Below are 21,267 nucleotides of genomic sequence, written 5' to 3'. Positions count from 1 at the left end.
GGAGAAGAGAACTTCATGAAAAATAAGAGTGAAAGGAAGCCATGGAGGGACTGAGAAATGGGTGGGATAGGGGTGCATGATGTGGAATTCCCAATGAGTCAATAAAAAAAGTTAATCAAAATAAATATAAATAAAAACAACTTTACGTATAAAGGAATGGAAAAATCCAGCAAAAGAAGAAAAAAACAAATAGAGTTTCATCATTTTAAATGGATATCTATAAGTAAATTAATACCAGTCACTTTCATGAGAAGGGCCTCTCATGAGTTCAAAATAACTTATATAAACTGACAAGTGAAGAAATTAAGAAAATTAATGTACACCTGAGCTTAATATCCGTCATCACTTCTCTCAAGGGTCTTTAATACATATACATTATATTTAGCTTGAAGGAAATTTCTAGGCACATCACTTCGTGTCCTATTTTAGCAAGCAATTAAGAACGATGTTATTTTTGAAAATGAAAGGTAAACTTTATAAACATGATTCAGAAGGTATCAGAAAACCACTTAAAGAATATTGTACATTTTTAGTACTTTTAATCTATCATGATGACATTACTGATCTTTTTGACATTTGCTTTTAAGTGGCTCAATGACAAGAAGAAATTTTGAATTTGTGTTCCCCAAATTGTGTGTGGGACTCCATTTTCATGCTTGATCAAAACCATTTTAATAAACAGACATAAGATTATACACAGATAACTATACAAATCAAATCAATAGAAACTTCAATTAACTAATACAATTACTAAGGTCATTCATACATATGTGATTGAATATATCATATGAACTCTGAAACTTAGAGTATAACCTTTCTAGATAATTTTCTACTCACAGAGTCTGCCAAGTCCCCATACTTACTCATGATTTCAAGCCCCAGTTAGGAAGAAGCAATCACAGGTTATATGCAAGAAAAGGCAGGATAATCTAAAGGTTTAAATTTGGATCTGAACAAGGTGATAGAGGAGAACAAGGGCTACAGAATGGGTTAACTAAAAAATGTATGAAGAAGTCTTATAGAAATCCTCTAGTTGGTAAGCCATAAAAAGCAGACAATACATATATGGAGTTTGAACAAAAGTACTTTTCATGGGTAGCCAATGCTGTTCCCAAAAGACATAGTTACTAACTGAAATTCTCAGTTCCAGGCACATACAGCTCCTATGAGTAAATGATCAGGGAGGCCAAGAGGCATCTAAGCAAAACAAACTATTGCCATTTATCTTAGTTGTGTCCATAATAACTAGAAGGTAAGACCCTATTGCTGAAAATCCTCCTCACTTTATATATAGCACATAGGAAAATCAACTGGCTTACAGTGTGGTCTAAATTACATAGTGCCAGAAAATTCTATGCATGCGGTCAACCTGTAACTTCAAGTGACTGGCAAATTTTACCCACTGGTGCAATAGTGGAATGATGGCTACAGAAGAAGGCAAATGCTTCCTGATTGGATACAAGGCCTGTTCCACAGTAGGAATTTCGTGCCTCCTACTGTAAACCTACTCAAAGCCTGGAAAAAAGCCTGGTCTCTGGGGTAGAACATACTATTGGTGTTATGTTAAATGATCATGCTGCCAAACTGCCATCTAATTATGCATTTTTTACAAATAGATTTATGTTGTTCTCAACTTCGGTTACGGAACCTTTTTTATGGATTGAGCAGTGGATAAGGCGGAGATGCATATCTTGTTAAAGTGTCAACTTTAAAGAACCACGAGTTCTCAGCTGTAAATCATCTATATGAACATTCCCCCACATAAGGCTCGGGGATCCTCACAGATAAGTGAGCAGAAAGAATGTAAGAGCTGATGGATGAATAAGACAGAGCAGTGAAATGTAGAATTCTTGACCTAACATGGCTTTCACATAGATGAATTCACAGCATCTGTGGTTACCCATGTAAGATTAAGCAATTCAAAATTACAGCATGGACAGGGGAGGGGCTACCAAGTCCCCATACTTAGCAGAGGAGCTATTAGCAATTGATGGTTACTGATAGAGGGAGAGTCATTCTCCTTTAGGAACCTGGCTGCAGGTAGACTGCCCATGCTCCATTGGGTGGTCCCAGATCATGCTCATACTGGCTGCACAAATTAGGTTTGGGAGTGTATTTATAACAATTCAAAGAGGATATTTAATTGGGAGGGTGATAGAGTAAGATGACGATGAGAAGTTGAGGAAATGCACTCTGTAAAATTAGGAAATTTTCAAAGAAAAATTAAAAATCTTATTTAAAAAAATTATTTTAAAATCATATCAGAACATGTACCTTAAAATACTTATATTTTAAAGTAAGACAGTTTAGCTAAGTTGCTATTTTTATATATTATCCTTCAATTTATTTCTAAAATGATAACATTAATAATACAAATATACTTCTTATTTTGTGAAACTATTTACCATAGTCTATTATGATGCTGATAAAATCATATCTCATAAAGCTAATAAAAATTCAAAGTAACTAAGTTGTAAATATGAATACATGTTGACTTCTAAAAATTAATACCAATTATCTTTTCTCTTAGACATTTTTAAAAACAACAAAATATTTCATCAAAATATCTTGTTGAGTTGTGATTCTCCAACATTTCAAGTCTATGGAAATGTTACTTGTGAGGTAATATTATATTTACAATCATGTAAATAGATTTCATAGGTCATCACTTAAATGCTAATGCATACACTTGCAAGTGATATTCTTTTTTTTGTTTTTTTTTTCTTTTTCAATTTTTTTTCAAGACAGGGTTTCTCTGTGTAGCTTTGTGCCTTTCCTGGGACTCACTTGGTAGCCCAGGCTGGCCTCGAACTCACAGAGATCTGCCTGGCTCTGCCTCCCGAGTGCTGGGATTAAAGGCGTGTGCCACCAACGCCCAGCTGCAAGTGATATTCTTATAAGTAAAATTATATCAAATTCATTATTTGTAGCCTGTTTTTTTATTTAACTTGATTTATTAGAAAGTCTTTTAGAGCTGGGTGGTGGTGGCACATGCCTTTAAATTTGGGAGGCAGAGGCAGGCAGATCTCTGTGAGTTCCAGGCCAGCCTGATCTACAGAATACATTCCAGTACAGCCAGGACTGTTAAATAGAGAAACCTTGTCTTGGAAAACCAAAAGCCAAATGAAAAAGGAAGTCTTTTGGAAAATACTGTCAATTACCTACCAAAACTGAATGTTTTGTAACTGTTAAAGTTGAGGAAACAAAGTCCTAATAATTTCCAAGAAGGAGGAACAGCTCTTATTAAGGCAATAAAAGTCCTGTTGTGAAGATCAAACCATATAATCTCAGAAAGGAAAAACATAGCTAACTATCTGCTACTAAAAGTAAGTACTGAAAAAGTGTGCACATTTTTAGGTGAGACGATACAATATATAAATATCTTAGTCTGATTAATATGTTATAATTCATGATAGATATTGATTACTATAAAAATAATATTTTGAGCCTGCATAAACAAGGTCTCTATCATCCTATCTACTCTACTTTATTCTATTATACACTATTCTATTCTATAAACTCTCTAAGTTCTAGAACAATCTATGAAGGGAAATAGACATGGGTACATTGTCTAAAGTTTTTACTGATTAAGTTAAAGAATATAAAATGCCTCCCAGCACCTAGCAAAATCTGAAAAGATTTTTCTAAGCTGGCATTTGGTTTTTCTTGATATCTAAAATATTTTATATATTAAACATCACCTTACCATATTGTTTCAATCACAGTGACTATAATGCAGATATTTGAAAGAAAAGAAATTGTGAGCAGCACAAAATAGGAAGAAACATAAGATATAAGGCAGAACGTACATTGACTTTTTCTTTTAAGTCTGAGATATTGCCTTCTTTTCGATAGACTGCAAATTCAGGACTCTGCAATACAGCTTCTGAACGAGTAATCCAGCTGTGAAGTTCAGTTATATCGACATCCAACCTAAGAGAACAAAGAATAAGGCTCATTATTTCTTTATTATCTCTTTCTTCTGTATATAAAGCAAAAAAGGAATTTATTCACATTTACCACATCCCTTCTAATCTAATGCTCCAATTATTGTTAATAGCATCAACATGTCCCTAGTTAAGTAGACTCAAATAAACTTTGGAGTCAAGTTTGATCTAGAGTCTCATGATCACAGAGTCCATTTTATTCAACTCAATGCAGCAATCTTCTGTAAAGTATCTCCTATTACCTGGACACTGCTTGAAAGTCTTGTTCCCTGAAAAATTACTACCTCTCCAAATGACTCTTATTTTAAAAAAATGTTTACAATGAACTTAAAAAGAAATCAGTTACAACACAGGAAGTCCAACTGAGTGACCATGCTTTAAAGAAGTCTCTATTATCAATAAAGAAGTACAAAGCAATATTTTTGTGAATACTCTTCTTTTATCTTCTGAAACATCTCAACATGACTTGAAGTTACTGAAATATATATTTCAAATGACACTGTAAATAACCCAAGAGATTATCAATGTTCCAATTTCTTTCTTAATCAATCAATGTTATTATTGCTATGATGATACACCATGACCTGCTGGGGATGCTGCGAATGTGTTACTCTGATGGATTGATTGGCCAGTAGCCAGGCAGGAAGTATAGTGTAGGTGGTATAAGGAGAGAGGAGAATTCTGAGAGGTGGAAGGCTGAGTCAGGAGATGCTGCCAGCCGCCTCTGCCTTGAGAAGTAAGATATGAAGTACCAGTAAGTCACAAGCCATGTGACAACCTATAGATTAATAGAAATGGGTTAATTTAAGAGAAGAACTAGATAGCAAGAAACCTGCTACGGCCATACAGTTTATAAGTAATATAAGCCTCTATATGTTTACTTGGGTCTGAGCAGCTGCGGGAGTGGGAGGTGAGAGAGATTTGTCCTGACTGTGGTCCAGGAAGGACCAGGAAAACTTCAGCTACAATGACCAAAGCAACTCAGGGATGTTAGGGTTTATTTGGCCTTTGCTTCCACATTACTGCTCATTATCAAAGGACATCAGGACAGGAATTAAAACGGGGCAAGATTCTGCAGGCAGGATCTAATACAGATACCATGAAGGACTGTTGCTTACTGGCTTGTTCTACATGGCTTTTTCAACCTTCTTTCTTATAGAACCCAGGAAACCCACCCAGAGGTAGCACTACCCACAATGGACTGGGCCTTACCACATCAATCACTACTTAAGAAAACGCCCTCCAGGCTTGTATAGCCAAATCTAATGGAGCTATTTTTCTCAGTAGGGGTTTCCTCATCTCAGGTGACTTTAGCTTTTGTCAAATTGACATAAAATCACCAGCACATGAGCTATGAAAAACAGTCATTGTTGATTTAGTCACTCTGCTGAAAAAATAAAATAAAATAAAATAAAATATTATCATCTACCTAGTTATTTCAAAGTATATTTTTCCTGGGATCATTGAATTTCCTGGGAGTATTGATTCTAAACAAATTCATGCTATTGAGTCAAACTAAGTGTTCTTCAGTAGATGAATGGATCAAGATACATGGTAGGTATGTATACAATGGAATATTATTAAGCTTTTAAAAATCCATATGTTCATTTATGAAGTTTCCTCTTTTAATTACAATTTTTATTCAAATATAGTCTTCTTACTTGCAGAGAAAAAGCTTTGTTCTCTACTGCTTAATTTATATTTATTTACTCATTTTATTTTTATTTTACTAATATATCTACTAAGTCAATACTTTTGGGCTATTGTCAGTTCATTACCCATTAGAGTTCAGTGAATCATCTTGTATTCCTATCAACATTTTTTTTTCAGGCTCAATAGCAGAATGTCTTAGGAAAGTAAGTTTCAAGATTTTATTTTTGTTTTTTTTTTTTGGGGGGGTATATGTTTGTTTCTGTTTGTCCGTTTGTTTTTCCTCAAAATCAAATTCGTCTGCCTGCAGGTTTTCACTTGCAAGTGAACAGGAAAAAACAGAAATACTATAAGGGTAATGATTCAATAGTGTTAAAGAGGGAAAAGTTAGAGGTAGTACTTAAGCATCCTGGAAGCAATGGCACTCAGGTGAACAATCATGGAATGTTTTAGACATGGTCTCTCAAAGGCTCCCTGCAGGAATGAACCCCAGTTGTCCACAACAATAATCTTAGCCCTGTTCATGTATCATCTTCTATTGGCCTCATTCTTTTCCTTATGTACGTACTTAACATGTCATGGGAGTGCTTTCTAAATAAACTACTTGAACTTCTGAGTCTTCAGAACTGAGAAGAGATTCCGTACCATGACAATGTGTACCTTAATTCTCTCATAAGTATTTTTTCATCTTTAATTAGACTCACAACATGATGTATTTAAAGGATTTTTCCAAAGTGCTCAAAGCTCTGAACTACTTTTTTTTCTCTAGCTTTCATAGGAGCTCATAATTTGCTTCTTTACAAAAAAAGTACAAATAATATGCAAAATTGCTTCTCCTTTCTATGTGGATAGATTTAATCTTACCATGAACAGCCCCTTTCTCATTTTCTTCTCTAAAGCCTGTCTAAAACTCAGCTTTTCATAAAATCTACTCACATTTTCATTTTGAACATCATTGTATGATTTCACAAACATAAGAATCTCAGTTTTCAATTATCTATGACAGAAATTTAACCACATCCTCTGAATCCATTTTATAAGGAAATTATTAAAATTCTTTAAAGTCATAGTAAATCTTCACTCATAAAATATTAAAGGCATTCTAATTTTTCATAAGATGATGACCAAAAATTTTTTAACTTTATTTTTTTATTGATTATTTGGGAATTTCACATCATGCACCCCAATCTCATCCATCCTCCCGCATCTGCTTATAGTACCCCCAAAGGAAAACTAAAAAAGAAATAATAAAAATAAGACAAAGATAAAAAAAATAACAAAATAAATAAATGCAAAAAAGAATCTCAATTTTAATAAAACACAAGCAAATCAAACAAAAATAACAAACAAATAAAACAACAACAACAACAAAATGGTGCTCCTCCATCTTTGCCTATCCATAAACTCTTCATTCCTCTTAGTAGCACTAGGAGCTGCTGTGTATCATGTAGTTCACCCTTTTTTCCAAATAGCTTTCCTTGCCATTGTATAATATTTTGTTGGTCAGGTTTAAGGCCTCCCCCCAAGCCTCCCATGGAAACCCCCAGACATTCCACTGTTACCCCAATCATGCAGACCATGTGGCTATGGTTCTACAGTAGCAGTCCCTTCATGTACTCCAGTAGGTCATAGAGTAGATGTTGGGGTGTGCCAGCTCAAAGCCCTGGATATGTACCTGGGTGGCTGCTGAGTTGGGAAGACCAACACTTTAATGACATCCTATCTGATGTAGTCTTAATGGACTTATTAACCCTATATCATATGTACTTTATTTAAGGCACATCTTCCTTCAAGCATCATAGCATACCCTGAACAAGTTCAGTCTTGCCATCTCCTGCCATACCTTAAAAAGAGGAAAATCCATTATTGACTAACATCCAGAAAGCCACTGGAATATTTCTAGTATAATCTCTTCTCACTACTTTAGTTCAATTTTTTTAAATCAATTTGAAAACATTGTTTTAAATCAATTTGAAAACATTGAAAGAAAAATACTTTGTCTCAACAATATGAAACTAAAATATGCACATACAGCTATAAAACTCACCCTTTAGAATTACCTTCTGTGGTCTCATTTCCCATTGCTTTATATTGACTGTAGAAAATATTGCCTACTTCCAATCTCAAATTGCTAAAAAATATTTAAGGAATCACTCAACATCCTTAGTCATCAGGGAAATGCAAATCAAAATGATTCTGAGATATCATCTTACACCTTTCAGAATGGCTAAGATCAAAAACACTGATGACAGCTTATGTTGGAGAGGATATTGAGTAAGGGGAACACTCTTCACCTGCTGCTAGGAGTGCAATCTTGTACTGCCGCTTTGGAAATCAGTATGGCTGTTTCTCAGAAAATTGGGAATTAATCTACCTCAAGACCCAGGAATACCACTCTTGGGCATATACACAAAGGATGCTCAATCATACTACAAGGACATTTGCTCAACTATGTTCATAGCACCATTGTTCATAATAGCCAGAACCTGGAAACAACCTAGATGCCCCTCAACTGAAGAATGGATAAAGAAAATGTGGTATATTCACACAATGGAGTATTACAATGACATCATGAAATTTGAAGGCAAATGGATGGAACTAGAAAAAGTCATCCTCAGTGAAGTAATCCAGACTCAGACAAACTCAGATAAACATGGTATGTACTCACTCATAAGTAGATATTAGATATAAAGCAAATGATAACCAGGCTACAATCCACAGCCCCAGAGAAGCTAGGTAACAAGGAGGACTCTAAGCAAATCACCCTGGGAAGAGGAAATAGATGAGATCACCTGGGTAAATAGTGGTGTCAGAGGGGGAGTACTGGGGGTTGGGAAAATGAGGGATCAGGAAGGCTGAGTTGGGGGAGGGATAGAGACCAGAGAAGGAGAGCAATGAAAGAGATATCTTGATAGAGGGAGCCATTATGAGTTTAGGGTGAAACCTGGTGCCAGGGAAACTCCCAGGGACCCACAAGAATGACATCAGCTAAGACTCATAGCAATAGTGGAGAAGGTGCCTGAACTGGCCCTCTCCTGTAATTAGATTGGTGATTACCCTAATTGTCATCATAAAACCTTCATCCAATAACTGATGGAAGCAGATGCAGAGATCCACAGCCAAGCACTGGGCTGAGCCCTGGGAGTAAAGTTGAAGAGAGGGAAGAGGGTTTATATCAGCAAGGGGGATCAAGATCATGATGGAGGAATCCACAGAGACAGTGGACCTGGGTCATGGGAGCTCACAGACTCTATACAGACAGCTAGGAAGCCTGTATGAAACCAACCTAAGCCCTCTGCATGTGGCTGACAGTTGTGTAGCTTGCTCTGTTTGTGGCCTCTAGCAGTGGGACCAAGACATGTTCCTGGATCACAAGCTGGCATTTTGGAACCTACGCCCTATGTTGGGATGCCTCACTCAGCCTTGATACGGGGGAGGGGGGGAGAATCTTGGTCCTGCTTCCATTTGATATCCATGCTTTGTTGAATCTAATGGGAAGCCATATCCTTTCTATGAATGGATGGGGGTGGTGGTAGAAAGGAGGTAAGGGGATGAAACAGGATGAGAGGAGGGAGGGGAAACTGGTTGGTATATAAAATAAATAAAACAATTAATAAAAATTAAATAAAAAAGAAAATACTGCCTACTCCCATATATAGATCCATGAATAACTCAACTTAATTCATTGAATAACAACAGATAGTCAAGGAATTTTCAAGAAAGATTTCTAGTAGGCACAGAATTTACATTGATCTTGTTTGTTCATATCACAATCATGCTCTGATGGCATTCCCAACCATTACCAAAAAAAATTTTAAAAAAGAAAGCTATTCGGACTGTCTCTCGACCATTGCCAGCAGTCTGTTGTGGGGGTATCTTTGTGGATTTCTGTGGGCCTCTCTAGCACTTTGTTTCTTCCTATTCTCATGTGGTCTTCATTTACCATGGTCTCCTATTCCTTGTCTGAGTGGGTGAGACAGTTGATTGGCCTGATCTGTTTGGGAGGCATCCAGGCAGTGGCACCGGGTCCTGTGCTCATTGCATGAGTTGGCTGGTTGAAACCTGGGGCCTATGCAGGGTCCCTTGGCTCAGCCTGGGAGGAGGGGACTGGACCTACCTGGGCTGAGTCCACCAGGTTGATCTCAGTCTGTGGGGAAGGCTTTGCCCTGGAGGAGATTGGAATGGGGGCGGGCTGGGGGGGAAGGTGAGGGAGGCGGGAGGGGGGAGAACAAGGGAATATGTGGCTGATATGTAGAACTGAATTGTATTGCAAAATAAAAACTAAAAAAAAAAAAAAAAAGAAAGCTATTTTAAGTACAGAAAGAGTTTCTATACTAAAGAAACTGCAGAACACTTTCAGAGGTGTGAAATATGAACCTGTGAAATTTCATGGTTCAGATATTTCTCGTTTTTCATCAACAAACTGTTCATAGGGAAGAACCCAATATTATTTACTACTCTGTTAAATGGACAAAGTATTAAAATAATACCTAACAACTTACTGCTATACTCATAGATCAGAGCATCTCTCAAACCCTCATCAGAGAATATTGTCCTTACAGTAAATGCCAATTAAAACAGAGACCTCCTAAGTGGTTAATGTGCAGACAACAAATTAGACATATATCACTCTGAGGTTCAGGGATCTTTGCCACAGAGGAGGCAGAAAGATTTTATGTTCCAGAGTTGGTGGATCACTTCAAGGAAACAGTGATTTCCTGACACAATAGAGCAATGCACATACAAACTCACAAGGATTGCGATAGCATGCACAAGACCTGTGCAAGTTCCAGACAGACAAAAATCTGAATATAGAGGGTGGTAAGGTTGATATACAATCTCATCATTAGCTGAGGAGCTATTAGTATTTGATGACTGCTAGGAGATAGTCTTTTTAAATTTTTTTTGCTAATGATGTGATCTATGAAGGATGACCACATAGCAAAGGAGGCCCCAATTTTAAGAGCAGTAGCCAGACATTATGTACTGTATTTGATGGGGAAAGAAAAGAACAAAAGATGGAATTTCAGTGATTGGAGGGAAGGGATGGGAGGGTTCAGCTTGTGGGAAGAGTAGGAGTTGAAGGGGTATGTTCAAAATACATTGTGTCAAATATTTTTAAATAGATAGTACATTCTTACTAAATCTAATATTTGATATCCCCTTCCTAAATAACAGGCTAGAATGTACGTGTCCACATTATAAGGACCTATTTGACTAACTAAATGTTTTGGACAACAAACAGGGACTTAACTCAGGGACATTTTGAGGATATTTTTTAAAAACTCACCTTTTCCATGAGTTATGTTATATCAGCTTGAAAACTAGAGGCAATGCCAAGTAAATTGGTTATCTATACACAATGAAGGCTTTGTAGAGTCAACACCATGGTAACTGTTCCTTGTGGCTCTGTGAAGAATTTAAGTGAGGCCCGGACACCCGCTGGCATGGAATTCTAGTAATTTAGATCAATTTAAGCAAAATTTGAAAATCTAAAGAGGTCTTTTGTTGTTCATTTTTTTTGTTTGACTGATTTTTACAAACTTAAAAAGGGATTATACCAGGTGCTGGAACTTCTCTTTCAAATAATTGTGCTACTGAGCATGATTACACGTTAACAATATTTGTACATTTTCTTCATTACAGAAAAACATTTTTTACTATATTTGTTTGCTTACATTTGTTGCTGCACTGTGTGAGCAAGAGTGTGCCATGGCATGAATGTGCAAGTCAGATGACAACTTGCACGTATGAGTCTGTGCTCTCTTTCTGCCATGTAGGATACTGGGATTGAACTCAAGTGTTCAGGGTTGGCAACAAGTAAATTTACCTCCATAGCCGCTTTGCTCACTCCTTATCTACACATTTTTAAAAAGGACTTCAGGTATTATTTCTGTGCAGTTTTGAGTGAAGGTTTAATCTAGGAAAAATATCTATTCATAAGCAGATAGATTAATATATTACACTTCCTTTCTGGAGTAAAATAAACTTAAATATAAATAAAAACATTAATACAGGTTAATATAAATGAGTTTATGCTTGTCACAACTCTATTTCCCCCTCTTCATCATTGTGATATCTTGATTCTCAAGGAAATAGGTGCAGTGCAGTCTAACCTGAAACTCTTCCATTCTTCGAGACCTAAGTTCTTCTCAACAGAATCCTATTTACACTTTTTCCCCATGCTCTCTATTGGGGCTTATTTTACCAACTGAATCTCTGGTTGTCTTTTAATATATTTCCTGTTTTTACTACAAGTTAATTTTACCCTATACTTTACATGCTATACAATAATTATCTCAAAATTAATCAAACTAGTACAAAAGTCTAATTGTGTTTTCTCCAATACTATCTAGAATCACTATAATTTTTGTTGTTGTTACTTAGATTTGGCATTATACAAATTGCTTTGATCATTAAAATTATTTTTCTATGTATTGTTTACTAAAATATTCTCTGTACAAATATAATGTTCAGTCTAGATTCTCCCATGTAACATTCAAAATTACTGCTTACAATTCTGAGAGCTAACACTCAGTGTTTTGCATTGCTTTCTGTCAAATACAGTGCCAACTGACAGTCCCACTTGTTAATGCCAGCAATGAAGTCGAAGTAGAAACAGTGTCTGAAAGGCTTCCCATGTATTCTCCTAGAGTATTAACAACCTACACTCTATGCTTAGACTCATTACATTTTTACTATATAATTAACACAGTCACCTTCTTAGAACCTACTCAGATCCTGGCTTTTAAGTAACCCTTAAAATAATATTTAATTATTTATCAATTTGGCAGCTATTATTGCCTGGTTTGCTATGGTTTTCTTGTGTGTGTAGGTCTCAGGTTTTTCACTATTTTTAAACAGTCAGATATACATGCTAGATATATAGCAAAGTAACAGAATCTTGATGTAAATGCATACTTGCTCAAAAATTAGGAGCTATATAGTCTTCACAGTGCCTTGTTATGGATATTTTCTGTCACACTTTATTCTACCTAAGGCTGAGCAAGCACCAGCTAAAGATACTCTATGCCTTCAGCATTAAACCAGCCACACATCACCTCACTCTCCTCACATATTTATGAAAGAATCAAATTTGAAACCCGTGCTACATACTGAACAATCAGAAAGCTACATTTCCCTTAGCATACTATAAGACAGATTCAATCTCATCCAAGTAATTTTCTCAGAAATATCATATATATTAAGTCAACGAAACCCCTTCTGGTCACTAATGAGAGATGATTTTATAGACATTTAAATTTAATAAAAATACAAAAGCACAGAAAACATTCTAAAGAACCAAGAATTTTTGTGTGCTTGCAGTTAAAAGTTACAAAATTTTGACTTGTCAATAGTTTATCAATGTACAGATATTATGTTCCATGATAGCTATGTTATTGTGGAAAGGGGCCTCAGTATGGGTATTGATTGTGTACTGCCAAAATTTTCTGTGTAGTGTCTGTTATGTTGAATATTACACCAAGACGACATATTTACATAAACATTCATTCAGTTATGTTGAACTTATCATTTGGAACTAATTATTTCCACATGTGTAGATTTGGTCCAATTCTTCATTACTTTTACACTGTATGCTTCAGAGACTAGTTAATATCCCTGATCTTTATTTTTCTTTGCTTAAGTGGTAAAATCATAGGGGCCAAGTTGATGACTCAGCTGGTAAAGGTGCTTGCAGCATAATGCTAGCAACCCGAGTTTGAGCCATGGAACCACGAACGAGTCAGCTGACTGCACAAAGCTGTCCTCTGACCTCCATGCCCTCACTGCTCACTGTGATACACACACACACACACACACACACACACAGAGAGAGAGAGAGAGAGAGAGAGAGAGAGAGAGAGAGAGAGAGAGAGAGAGAAACAACGATGATGACAACGACGATGGTGATGATGACGATGGTGATGATGATGATGATGACAATTACAATCTTTTTAAACAGGAAGAAAAAACTACTGCCAAATTAGTATTGACATAAAAACATAAAACTACTTTGAAAGCATTCCATAGAAATAAGTTTATTTATCTTTACAGTTACAAAACTGAAGTTAGATTTGCTTGGATTATGGCTTTGATATCTCTAATACGTTGATTTACGCATCTGTCAACATTAACATTAACATCAAGCAACCTATTCCATGTGGTCTTGAATGTGTTTGTAGTTTTAGATATGTAAATTTAAGCACATTCTATATAAAACTATATGTTTCAATACAGTAAAATCTAATGATTCCAGATTGCAATGAAATGCATCATTGAAAGTTACTAAAATATCCATTTCTGCATAGCTTTCTTTGTCCTAAAATATGCCTATTCATTGTGTGTTTAAATTTGAATTCTTGTCCAAACATAAAATACTGTCCATCAGATTGTGTTTTCTTCATTGTTAATTATGGACATTAAATTACATATGTTTAGTTCTTTTGTGTTATATAACATAGAATGAAATTGCAGTGTTTTAGTATCTTGGCTTATTAAGGATCAGAAAGTCCATGAGTTACCTGGCATTGATGTTCACATCTGTATCTCTAGAACACTGATTACACTAAAAAGAATCAGACTTCCGCTGAAATTCTGTTTCTCTAAAAGTGGTAAGGCGTAGTCAGTGTATTTCAGTATCTGGTAGATGGAAAGCTCTTTAAAATAATCTCACTACCTATATTTAATATCAAGTCTTAATCACTTAAAATCTCACCCTAATGTGTACTTCTAACGTGTGACATGATGTAAGAAGTTACTTTCACATATTCTACTCATATAACGTTTATAGAAACTATCTCAAAAGTTCAAAACTAAAGAAATCCCCTAAACTGTGAATGCCGGGCCAGCTAGAACAGAGGAATTAGTTATAATGCAAAAGAATATAAAAAATACCATGAAAAAAAATCGTGCAATTAAGAGGACTGAAGAGAAAATGGTGCTAAGCCTCAGGTGCTCTAAATATGGTAAAAGTCCCTATAAAATACAATTCTGTAGAAAGAAATCAACTCAACATGAGTTAACAGGAGTATTCTCTTATGTGACAAGATATAGGTGAAATACTGTCATAGTAACGAATGTTCTATGTTCATAGTAACGAATGATCATGCAAAATATACTTAGGTTGAAACTACTAAATCTACTAATCAAACAACTAAATTTGATGTTATTTTAAAATTAAATTGGGAGTTTATTTAAAATGATGAAACTAGAAGGAAAAGCTAAGAACATCCATGTGAAAAGATATGAATCACTAGAGGGCGCACCTTCCCTTTCAAAGATTGCCAACTCTCAAGTTTAGCTTCTCTTTCATTTTCTTATTTGCATAAGAGTGAAATGGTGACAAATGAATTTTTCATGGTGATGTTCTTATACAGAAACATAAAATGTCCAAAGATAAAGGAAAAATCCTGTACAGAGAACATGTTAGTAAGACATCTTCAGATATAAAGCTAAAATGCTTTCAGGTATTTCGAAAAACAAAAGTGTCTTGTCCTAATTCATACAATAACTCCAGAAATTACTTCCACATACTTTCTACTTATGTCCATATATAGGGAAATATTTGTAATGCAAATAATTCAATGCTGTTTTATGAACTATGAAATAAAATAACTTCTCCCTATGTCATTGATTTTTACCTAATCTTTAAATATTTTATAAATAAATGGATTATCATGCTCTGTGTGTCTCTAACTATAATATACTCTAATACATATACATATATTTTGCATGTTAAGACTTTTAAACGCTATATGTAAGATAAATTAATTTAAAGGAGGAAAGGAAGGAAAAATCAAATTTCAAGAATGACGAACCAAGTTACATGCTTTCAAGAAGAGAAGGATTGCTTTTATGTGAAAACTTGTTGAGTTTAAATTCCCATATGGAACCTTGGATATTATTCATTGTAGTTTTCACATAGTTATTGACAAATGTGACAAATGTTAATTTATGTATATAAAAACTTTTTCTCTGGATTATTAGCTGAGCTTTTGGCTGGGATTAAATCACTCATTCGCTGTTGTAACTTCCTCATGTGTCAGAGTAGTTGTATTTATTTCAGTTTTCTGTTGAGGGCTGATAAGGCAAAAAGTCATTGGGATAACAGCAACAGTAGCAAAGCAAAACAACCACAAAAACAAAACCCTAAATCAGTGAAACAAAAATGAAGACAAAAACATAGGAAATAATATCATTCATTTTACCCTTTGGCATAAGAATCTGTGGGACAAATATATGCTCACACCTCCTTTACAAATAAAATTAATTTGAATACATCCATGTTCATCATTTTTGTATACTTCTTGGCTACTGGAGCTAAGTTGAACAGTTGTAACAGAAAGACTGTGGTGCACAAACCCCCAAAATATTTCTCTGGCCCTTCAGAGAAAAATAATGAAATTATTCTTTGAATTTCTCTGAATTTCTTCAGAGAAAAAAAATACTGAATCTTTCCTGCTTTGTGTGGTGTTGGAGGGATGATTTCTCCCTACAATTCTGAACAATTGCATGTTTTTTTTTTTATTTCTTGGATAGCAGTAGAAGCTGGGGATCAGTGAATATGTGGAGGAGAGAGGACAACTTGCAGAAGTGGATTATCTCTTCCAACCAGGTAAGTCTCAGTAATTTTGGACATTTTATAGATAAATGAGCTGGAGGGAGTGAAAATGAATGGAACTGTCCAGAACACAGGCTTTGTAGTTAGCATCTTTACTTGCTGGGCCATCATTTAAAGAAGGGTTGAAATGTAGTGTTTCACAATAGCTATACTGGAATGCTTTCTCTTGAAAATGTCTATGGGTTCCCAATGATCAGAAGATTCAAATCTAGCATTTGGTCTTTTTTTATTTATTTTTTTTTTACCCTGGAAATTCTATCTATTTTTTAATGTCATCACCTCATTTTCTTCTTTCCATTGGATAAAAATTCTAAATTCAAAGCTTATAAAAACACTTAAAACCATATGTAAGGGCTGCCTCTTCATTTGAATTGTAATTTTCCACTGACTTAAGTTTAATGTTTCCCCATATTTTAACTATATACTCAGAAGTAATTTCCCCATGGTTCTTCTATGTACAAAACAGGAAGTAAGCTTTTTCTACCTCACAACTAAACATGTTAGAGGTATTTTTTTTTTCCTTCTTGACTGAGTTTATGCTAGAATGCAAGCTTCCTGAGAGAATAATTAAGTATGCTTTGTAGTGTTAGCAACTATAGTGCTTTCCAAATCATGAGAATCCATTAGATCCTAGTTGAATAAATAGTGACATTATCATGAAAACTAAAGCTGCTGTCACTTTCCTCCTGAGTGGCTATGGTCCATACTGTCTACAGGAGTAGTCAAAGAAAGCACCATATCCTGACTATGCCTTGGACCCTATGGGAGGCAATTTAAACTTTAAACACTCAGTGTGAAAGCTTACTGAGTTTAAAGGACTTCAACATGCTTTTATGTTGTGGGTCTTTAAAGTTTAAATAACTTCTAGTCAGGGTTCAGAAGCTATCTAGTATAATGTGGAAAGCCATTTAAGTCTGACATGTACTTCCTGCCCCAATGGTCCTTCCATGGCATCATGACCTGTTTTAATCCATTTACTTCTTATAGTGAACATCACTATGAACTTTAGTTTAAATACAAAATAAATCTCACTCTTTTACAAAGCCAGTCCATTGCTTTGCCTCCTGTTACAAAATATCATAGATACAATGAAATGCACAACACATTTTTCTCACAAATGTGTCACCTATAATCTAAGATCAAAGTGCCTGAAGGATGAACTTCTCTTTTTTTAAGTTTATTTTATGTGCATTGGTGTGAAGGGGTCAGATCCCCTGGAACTGGAGTTACAGAAAGTTGTGAGATGCCATGTTGGTGCTGGGAATTGAACCCGATTCCTCTGGAAGAACAGCGAGTGCTCTTAATCACTGAGCCATCTCTCCAGCCCCTGTGAAGGATGAACTTCTGTAAGAGCCCTCTTCCTGCATGTAGACTTATAGGCTGCCTCATTGAAAGCACACTTTCTGATATTACTTAATATAAGTATATTAGTATCTTTATGGTAGCCCCATCATCAGAACTCTGTCTCAAAAAAAAAAACCTCCCTCTATTACTATGACATTAAAGATGGAAGCATCAACAATAAGAGCTTTGAAAGGACGTATTTCAGTCCAAGTAGCTTCTCATTATGTATCAATGTGACATATTTTTAACTTAAACAGACAATAGGTTTCTTATTAGAAACGAATTTAACAATAGTCTTAGAAGTTGCCAGAATGAGAATATCATCTATTAGAATACATATTTGTTAACAGGAAGATAATGGTTCTAACTTAATAATTAGCAACTCGTTTTTTTTTCATTTTTCTCCCACATATTCTATAAGCCAAATTTCCTGCATGGAGATCAGCTTTGATTTAATGTCTGTTAGAAAGTTCAGCTTCTGCGCTGTGATCAAATAAGTCACTGTACATTGTTCCTCTATTTCAATAATAGTAGCTTCCTAATGTTACTTATGTTTCCAGTTGCTCCACTGTGTGTGTGTGTGTGTGTGTGTGTGTGTGTGTGTGTGTGTGTGTTTCTTTTAACATCTACCATCTGGTTAAGCAATACCAGATATTAAACCTCTTCTCTTTGAAGCGTCTACAGTGCTTCTGTTTCTCAATAAAAACCATAAGAAATCTCTGTCAAATATCTCTGCAATATTCATGAGTATTAACTGATATTCAATTTATATTGAAATCTAGGTAATATGCCATAACTAGAAAAATAAGGTGTTTCCTATACTCAATAAGACTGCAATAAATACATATATGTAAATCTAAAGCTCTTTCAGTACAAGTTGGTGATTTAATTCAAGTATTTTAAATATCTCTGCAAAGTTATAGAAATTCAAGGTAGTTGATTTATAAATAATGTATGTGAAAGTAATTAAATCCCAGATGTTTAGAGAAACACTATAGAAAGACTACACTAGGCCAAAAAAACAAACAAACAAACAAAAATACAGAGGTTTAAGAGAATAGAAAACACTACGAGATTAAACAAAGAGTAGTTAATAGAAGCTGAAGTTTATTGTATGCCACTAGATTGTGCTAGTTTGTGAATTACATCTTATATTCTATGACAGAATAAGAGCTTTTTGCAAAAAAATCAATTAAGTCACAAATCCTACTATTTCACCTAATTTTATATTTGTCAACATGTTACAAAAAAGAAACTGGCATACTTATTTCTATCCTGGCTTAAGCTCTTCAGCTCATTATGAACTGCAAGCAAACATTTTGCAGGCAATGATGAGTAGCACTGGTATATAAATACAGGGTGGAGAATGAAGCCAGAGATTAGACAAAGGAATTCCTATGACATAAATTTAAAGAATTATGGGCAAAGGAATTATCTTACTCAAACTGCATTTTGAGATATTCTTCCAAGCGTGAAGCAAAAGCAGAGGCAGAGAAATTCTGAGTTCATGTATAAACAAATTTGGAGCTAAACTCAAGGAAAGGCAACATTGAAGAGAAAGCAATACATTGAAAATAATTTATATGAGGTATATTTTGAAAGAATTTGGTGGTGTGGCAGTTACAGTGAGCACTGTGACTTGCTTCACAGATTGCTAGCCATTGTACTCTGCAAGTGCAGGCCTAGCCAATCTTTGAGGATATGACGTGAATGATATCTTTTAGACTTACATAATGTAAAGTACAGAAATACATTTGAAATTCTCATTACCAATCTAAAGTTACATACTAGTAAGTGTTTGGTTTCTACAAGTATGAGTATCAGGGAAGACAGTGAGCTAAAAATGTTACTTTGAAAATTATAAGGTACAGATTACTGAGAAAGACAGGAGTATAAGTAATAAAGTCCAAGAAATAAAACCACCATTAGAAGAACGTAAAATGAGAATTTTGAGTCATGAAAACTGACCTTAAAAGGGATAAGAAGAGAAGATTGACAAGACATAGTCAGAAAGCCAGGGGAGGGGTGAATAGGAGAGAACAGTGTCCCAGAAACTTAAAGAAACTTTAAGAAGGGACTAATCATCACTGTCAGGCACAGCACAAGGGTCAAGAAGGACAAGAACTGAAAAGTGACCTTTGAAGCTGGCAATTAAGGAGCTCTCTGGTGACCTTGCTGAGAGCAGTTTCAGAGCCTGATGTAGAGAATAAGCTGGTGAAAGAAAGAATTGGAAGTAAAGCATTAGTGGTTTTCTGATGTACTCAACTCTGGTTCCTCTTATATTTAGATAAGTAGATGTATTTGTTTTTTCTTTACTTGTAAAACAAACAAAACTCCATGCCTCAGTTCTAGAGATATGGCTTTGTTGGCATGTATTCTGACATGATGTATATTCATGTGGCTTCTGGAGCTAGATATCCGGAGCTACACATACTACGTAAAAAACCAATTCACATTATTATCTATTTCTTTTTTAGACTCATTAGTTAACACTTAACACTTGTTCATAGTGATGGATATGACGCTATTTTCATACATAAACACATTTAATGATGATCACATCAGGGGGATGTACATATATATCCATCTCTTCAAACATTTGTCATTTCCTGGTAAGAAGACAAAAATCTTTTCTAACTATTTTGAAACAATGTATTATTGTTTGCTAGATATTCTGTTATGTAAGATAATGTCAGACATTTTTTACTTCTGTTAAAAAATAACTTTTAGATGTCTAGTAGACAGAAGACCACTTATACAGACTATATACTAGACTTTGGCTGAAGGAATCTTCACATCTAGTGTATGGGATAGTAATCTGAATAGACAATCCTAAAATATATAGTGAAGGTGACTCAAGATGGGTCAATGGCATCACTTAGTTTAGTTTAAAGTAAACTGTGTCTGTTATAGGAAAGAAAATTACAAATTATTTTGTAATGGAATTAATGTTCCATCTAATGAACTAACTTTACTAATTTTACTTGTTTGAAATTAAAGCTTATGTGTTTCACCCTAGATCTAATGAATGAAATGAAAAAGTGGGAAGAGAGTCAATGATCTTTAAGTGTTCCTGTGAGCTGAACAGCCTCCAATGAAGCCCAGGCTTCCAGAAGTATATGGGCAGCACAAACTGTACTGACGTTTTTTTAATGAACGGGGCACAAAGTTAGTTGGGTAGAAAAGGGGGTATAGATCTAAGGGGAGAGGGGAAGGCAAACTGAAATGGCCATCTTTAGTAGCCAGGCAAGGTTTTCAGTGGTGGAAATGGGTCGAGCTGTTGGCCAAAGATGTTCAATGGAGATTCCTAAACAACCCCAGCTGATCCTAGGACAGAAAGTTGTGCTCAGAAAGCTAACAGTGGGGCTTCATTGCTGAGCACAACTTCCATATAGCTCACTGAACATAGAGAGGTCTATTTGGTGTAAGTTTGAAGCTTTCTCCTGTATATTCTAGCATCTTTGTGGTCAGAAAACATTCTGAGAAACCTGGACACCAATCCAGAAACAAAAACCTTCACCTACAATCTGCCCTCTCTATAAGATGTGCTGGGAAATGGTGGCAGAAACTGTGGAAATAGCCAGTTAATGTTTAGTTTAACTAGAGACTAATACCAGGAGAGGGATTCCATGCCCTACACTCCCTGGATGGCCAGTAACCAGAGACTAGATAGTCCAGAGACCTTTTACCAGACCAACGGAGCTG

The 21,267-nt window shown here is 35.3% G+C and overlaps 1 protein-coding gene across 8 annotated transcripts in view; it reads right to left on the bottom strand.

Moving 5' to 3' along the window:
* Dmd (dystrophin) overlaps positions 1-21,267 on the bottom strand; it is a 2,092,376-nt gene that overhangs the window by 1,371,227 nt on the left and 699,882 nt on the right. For all 8 annotated transcript variants that reach the window (XM_059250112.1, XM_059250109.1, XM_059250111.1 and 5 more), the window contains one exon: positions 3,810-3,933. In XM_059250112.1, coding sequence (XP_059106095.1) covers positions 3,810-3,933 — 124 coding nt within the window. The remainder of the gene's footprint in view (positions 1-3,809; positions 3,934-21,267) is intronic.

The sequence above is a fragment of the Peromyscus eremicus genome, chromosome X (genome assembly GCF_949786415.1).
Source record: "Peromyscus eremicus chromosome X, PerEre_H2_v1, whole genome shotgun sequence".
NCBI classification, from domain to species: Eukaryota; Metazoa; Chordata; class Mammalia; order Rodentia; family Cricetidae; genus Peromyscus; species Peromyscus eremicus.
The sequence above is the reverse complement of the archived record's forward strand: the minus strand, read 5'-3'. Positions and strand labels throughout refer to the sequence as shown.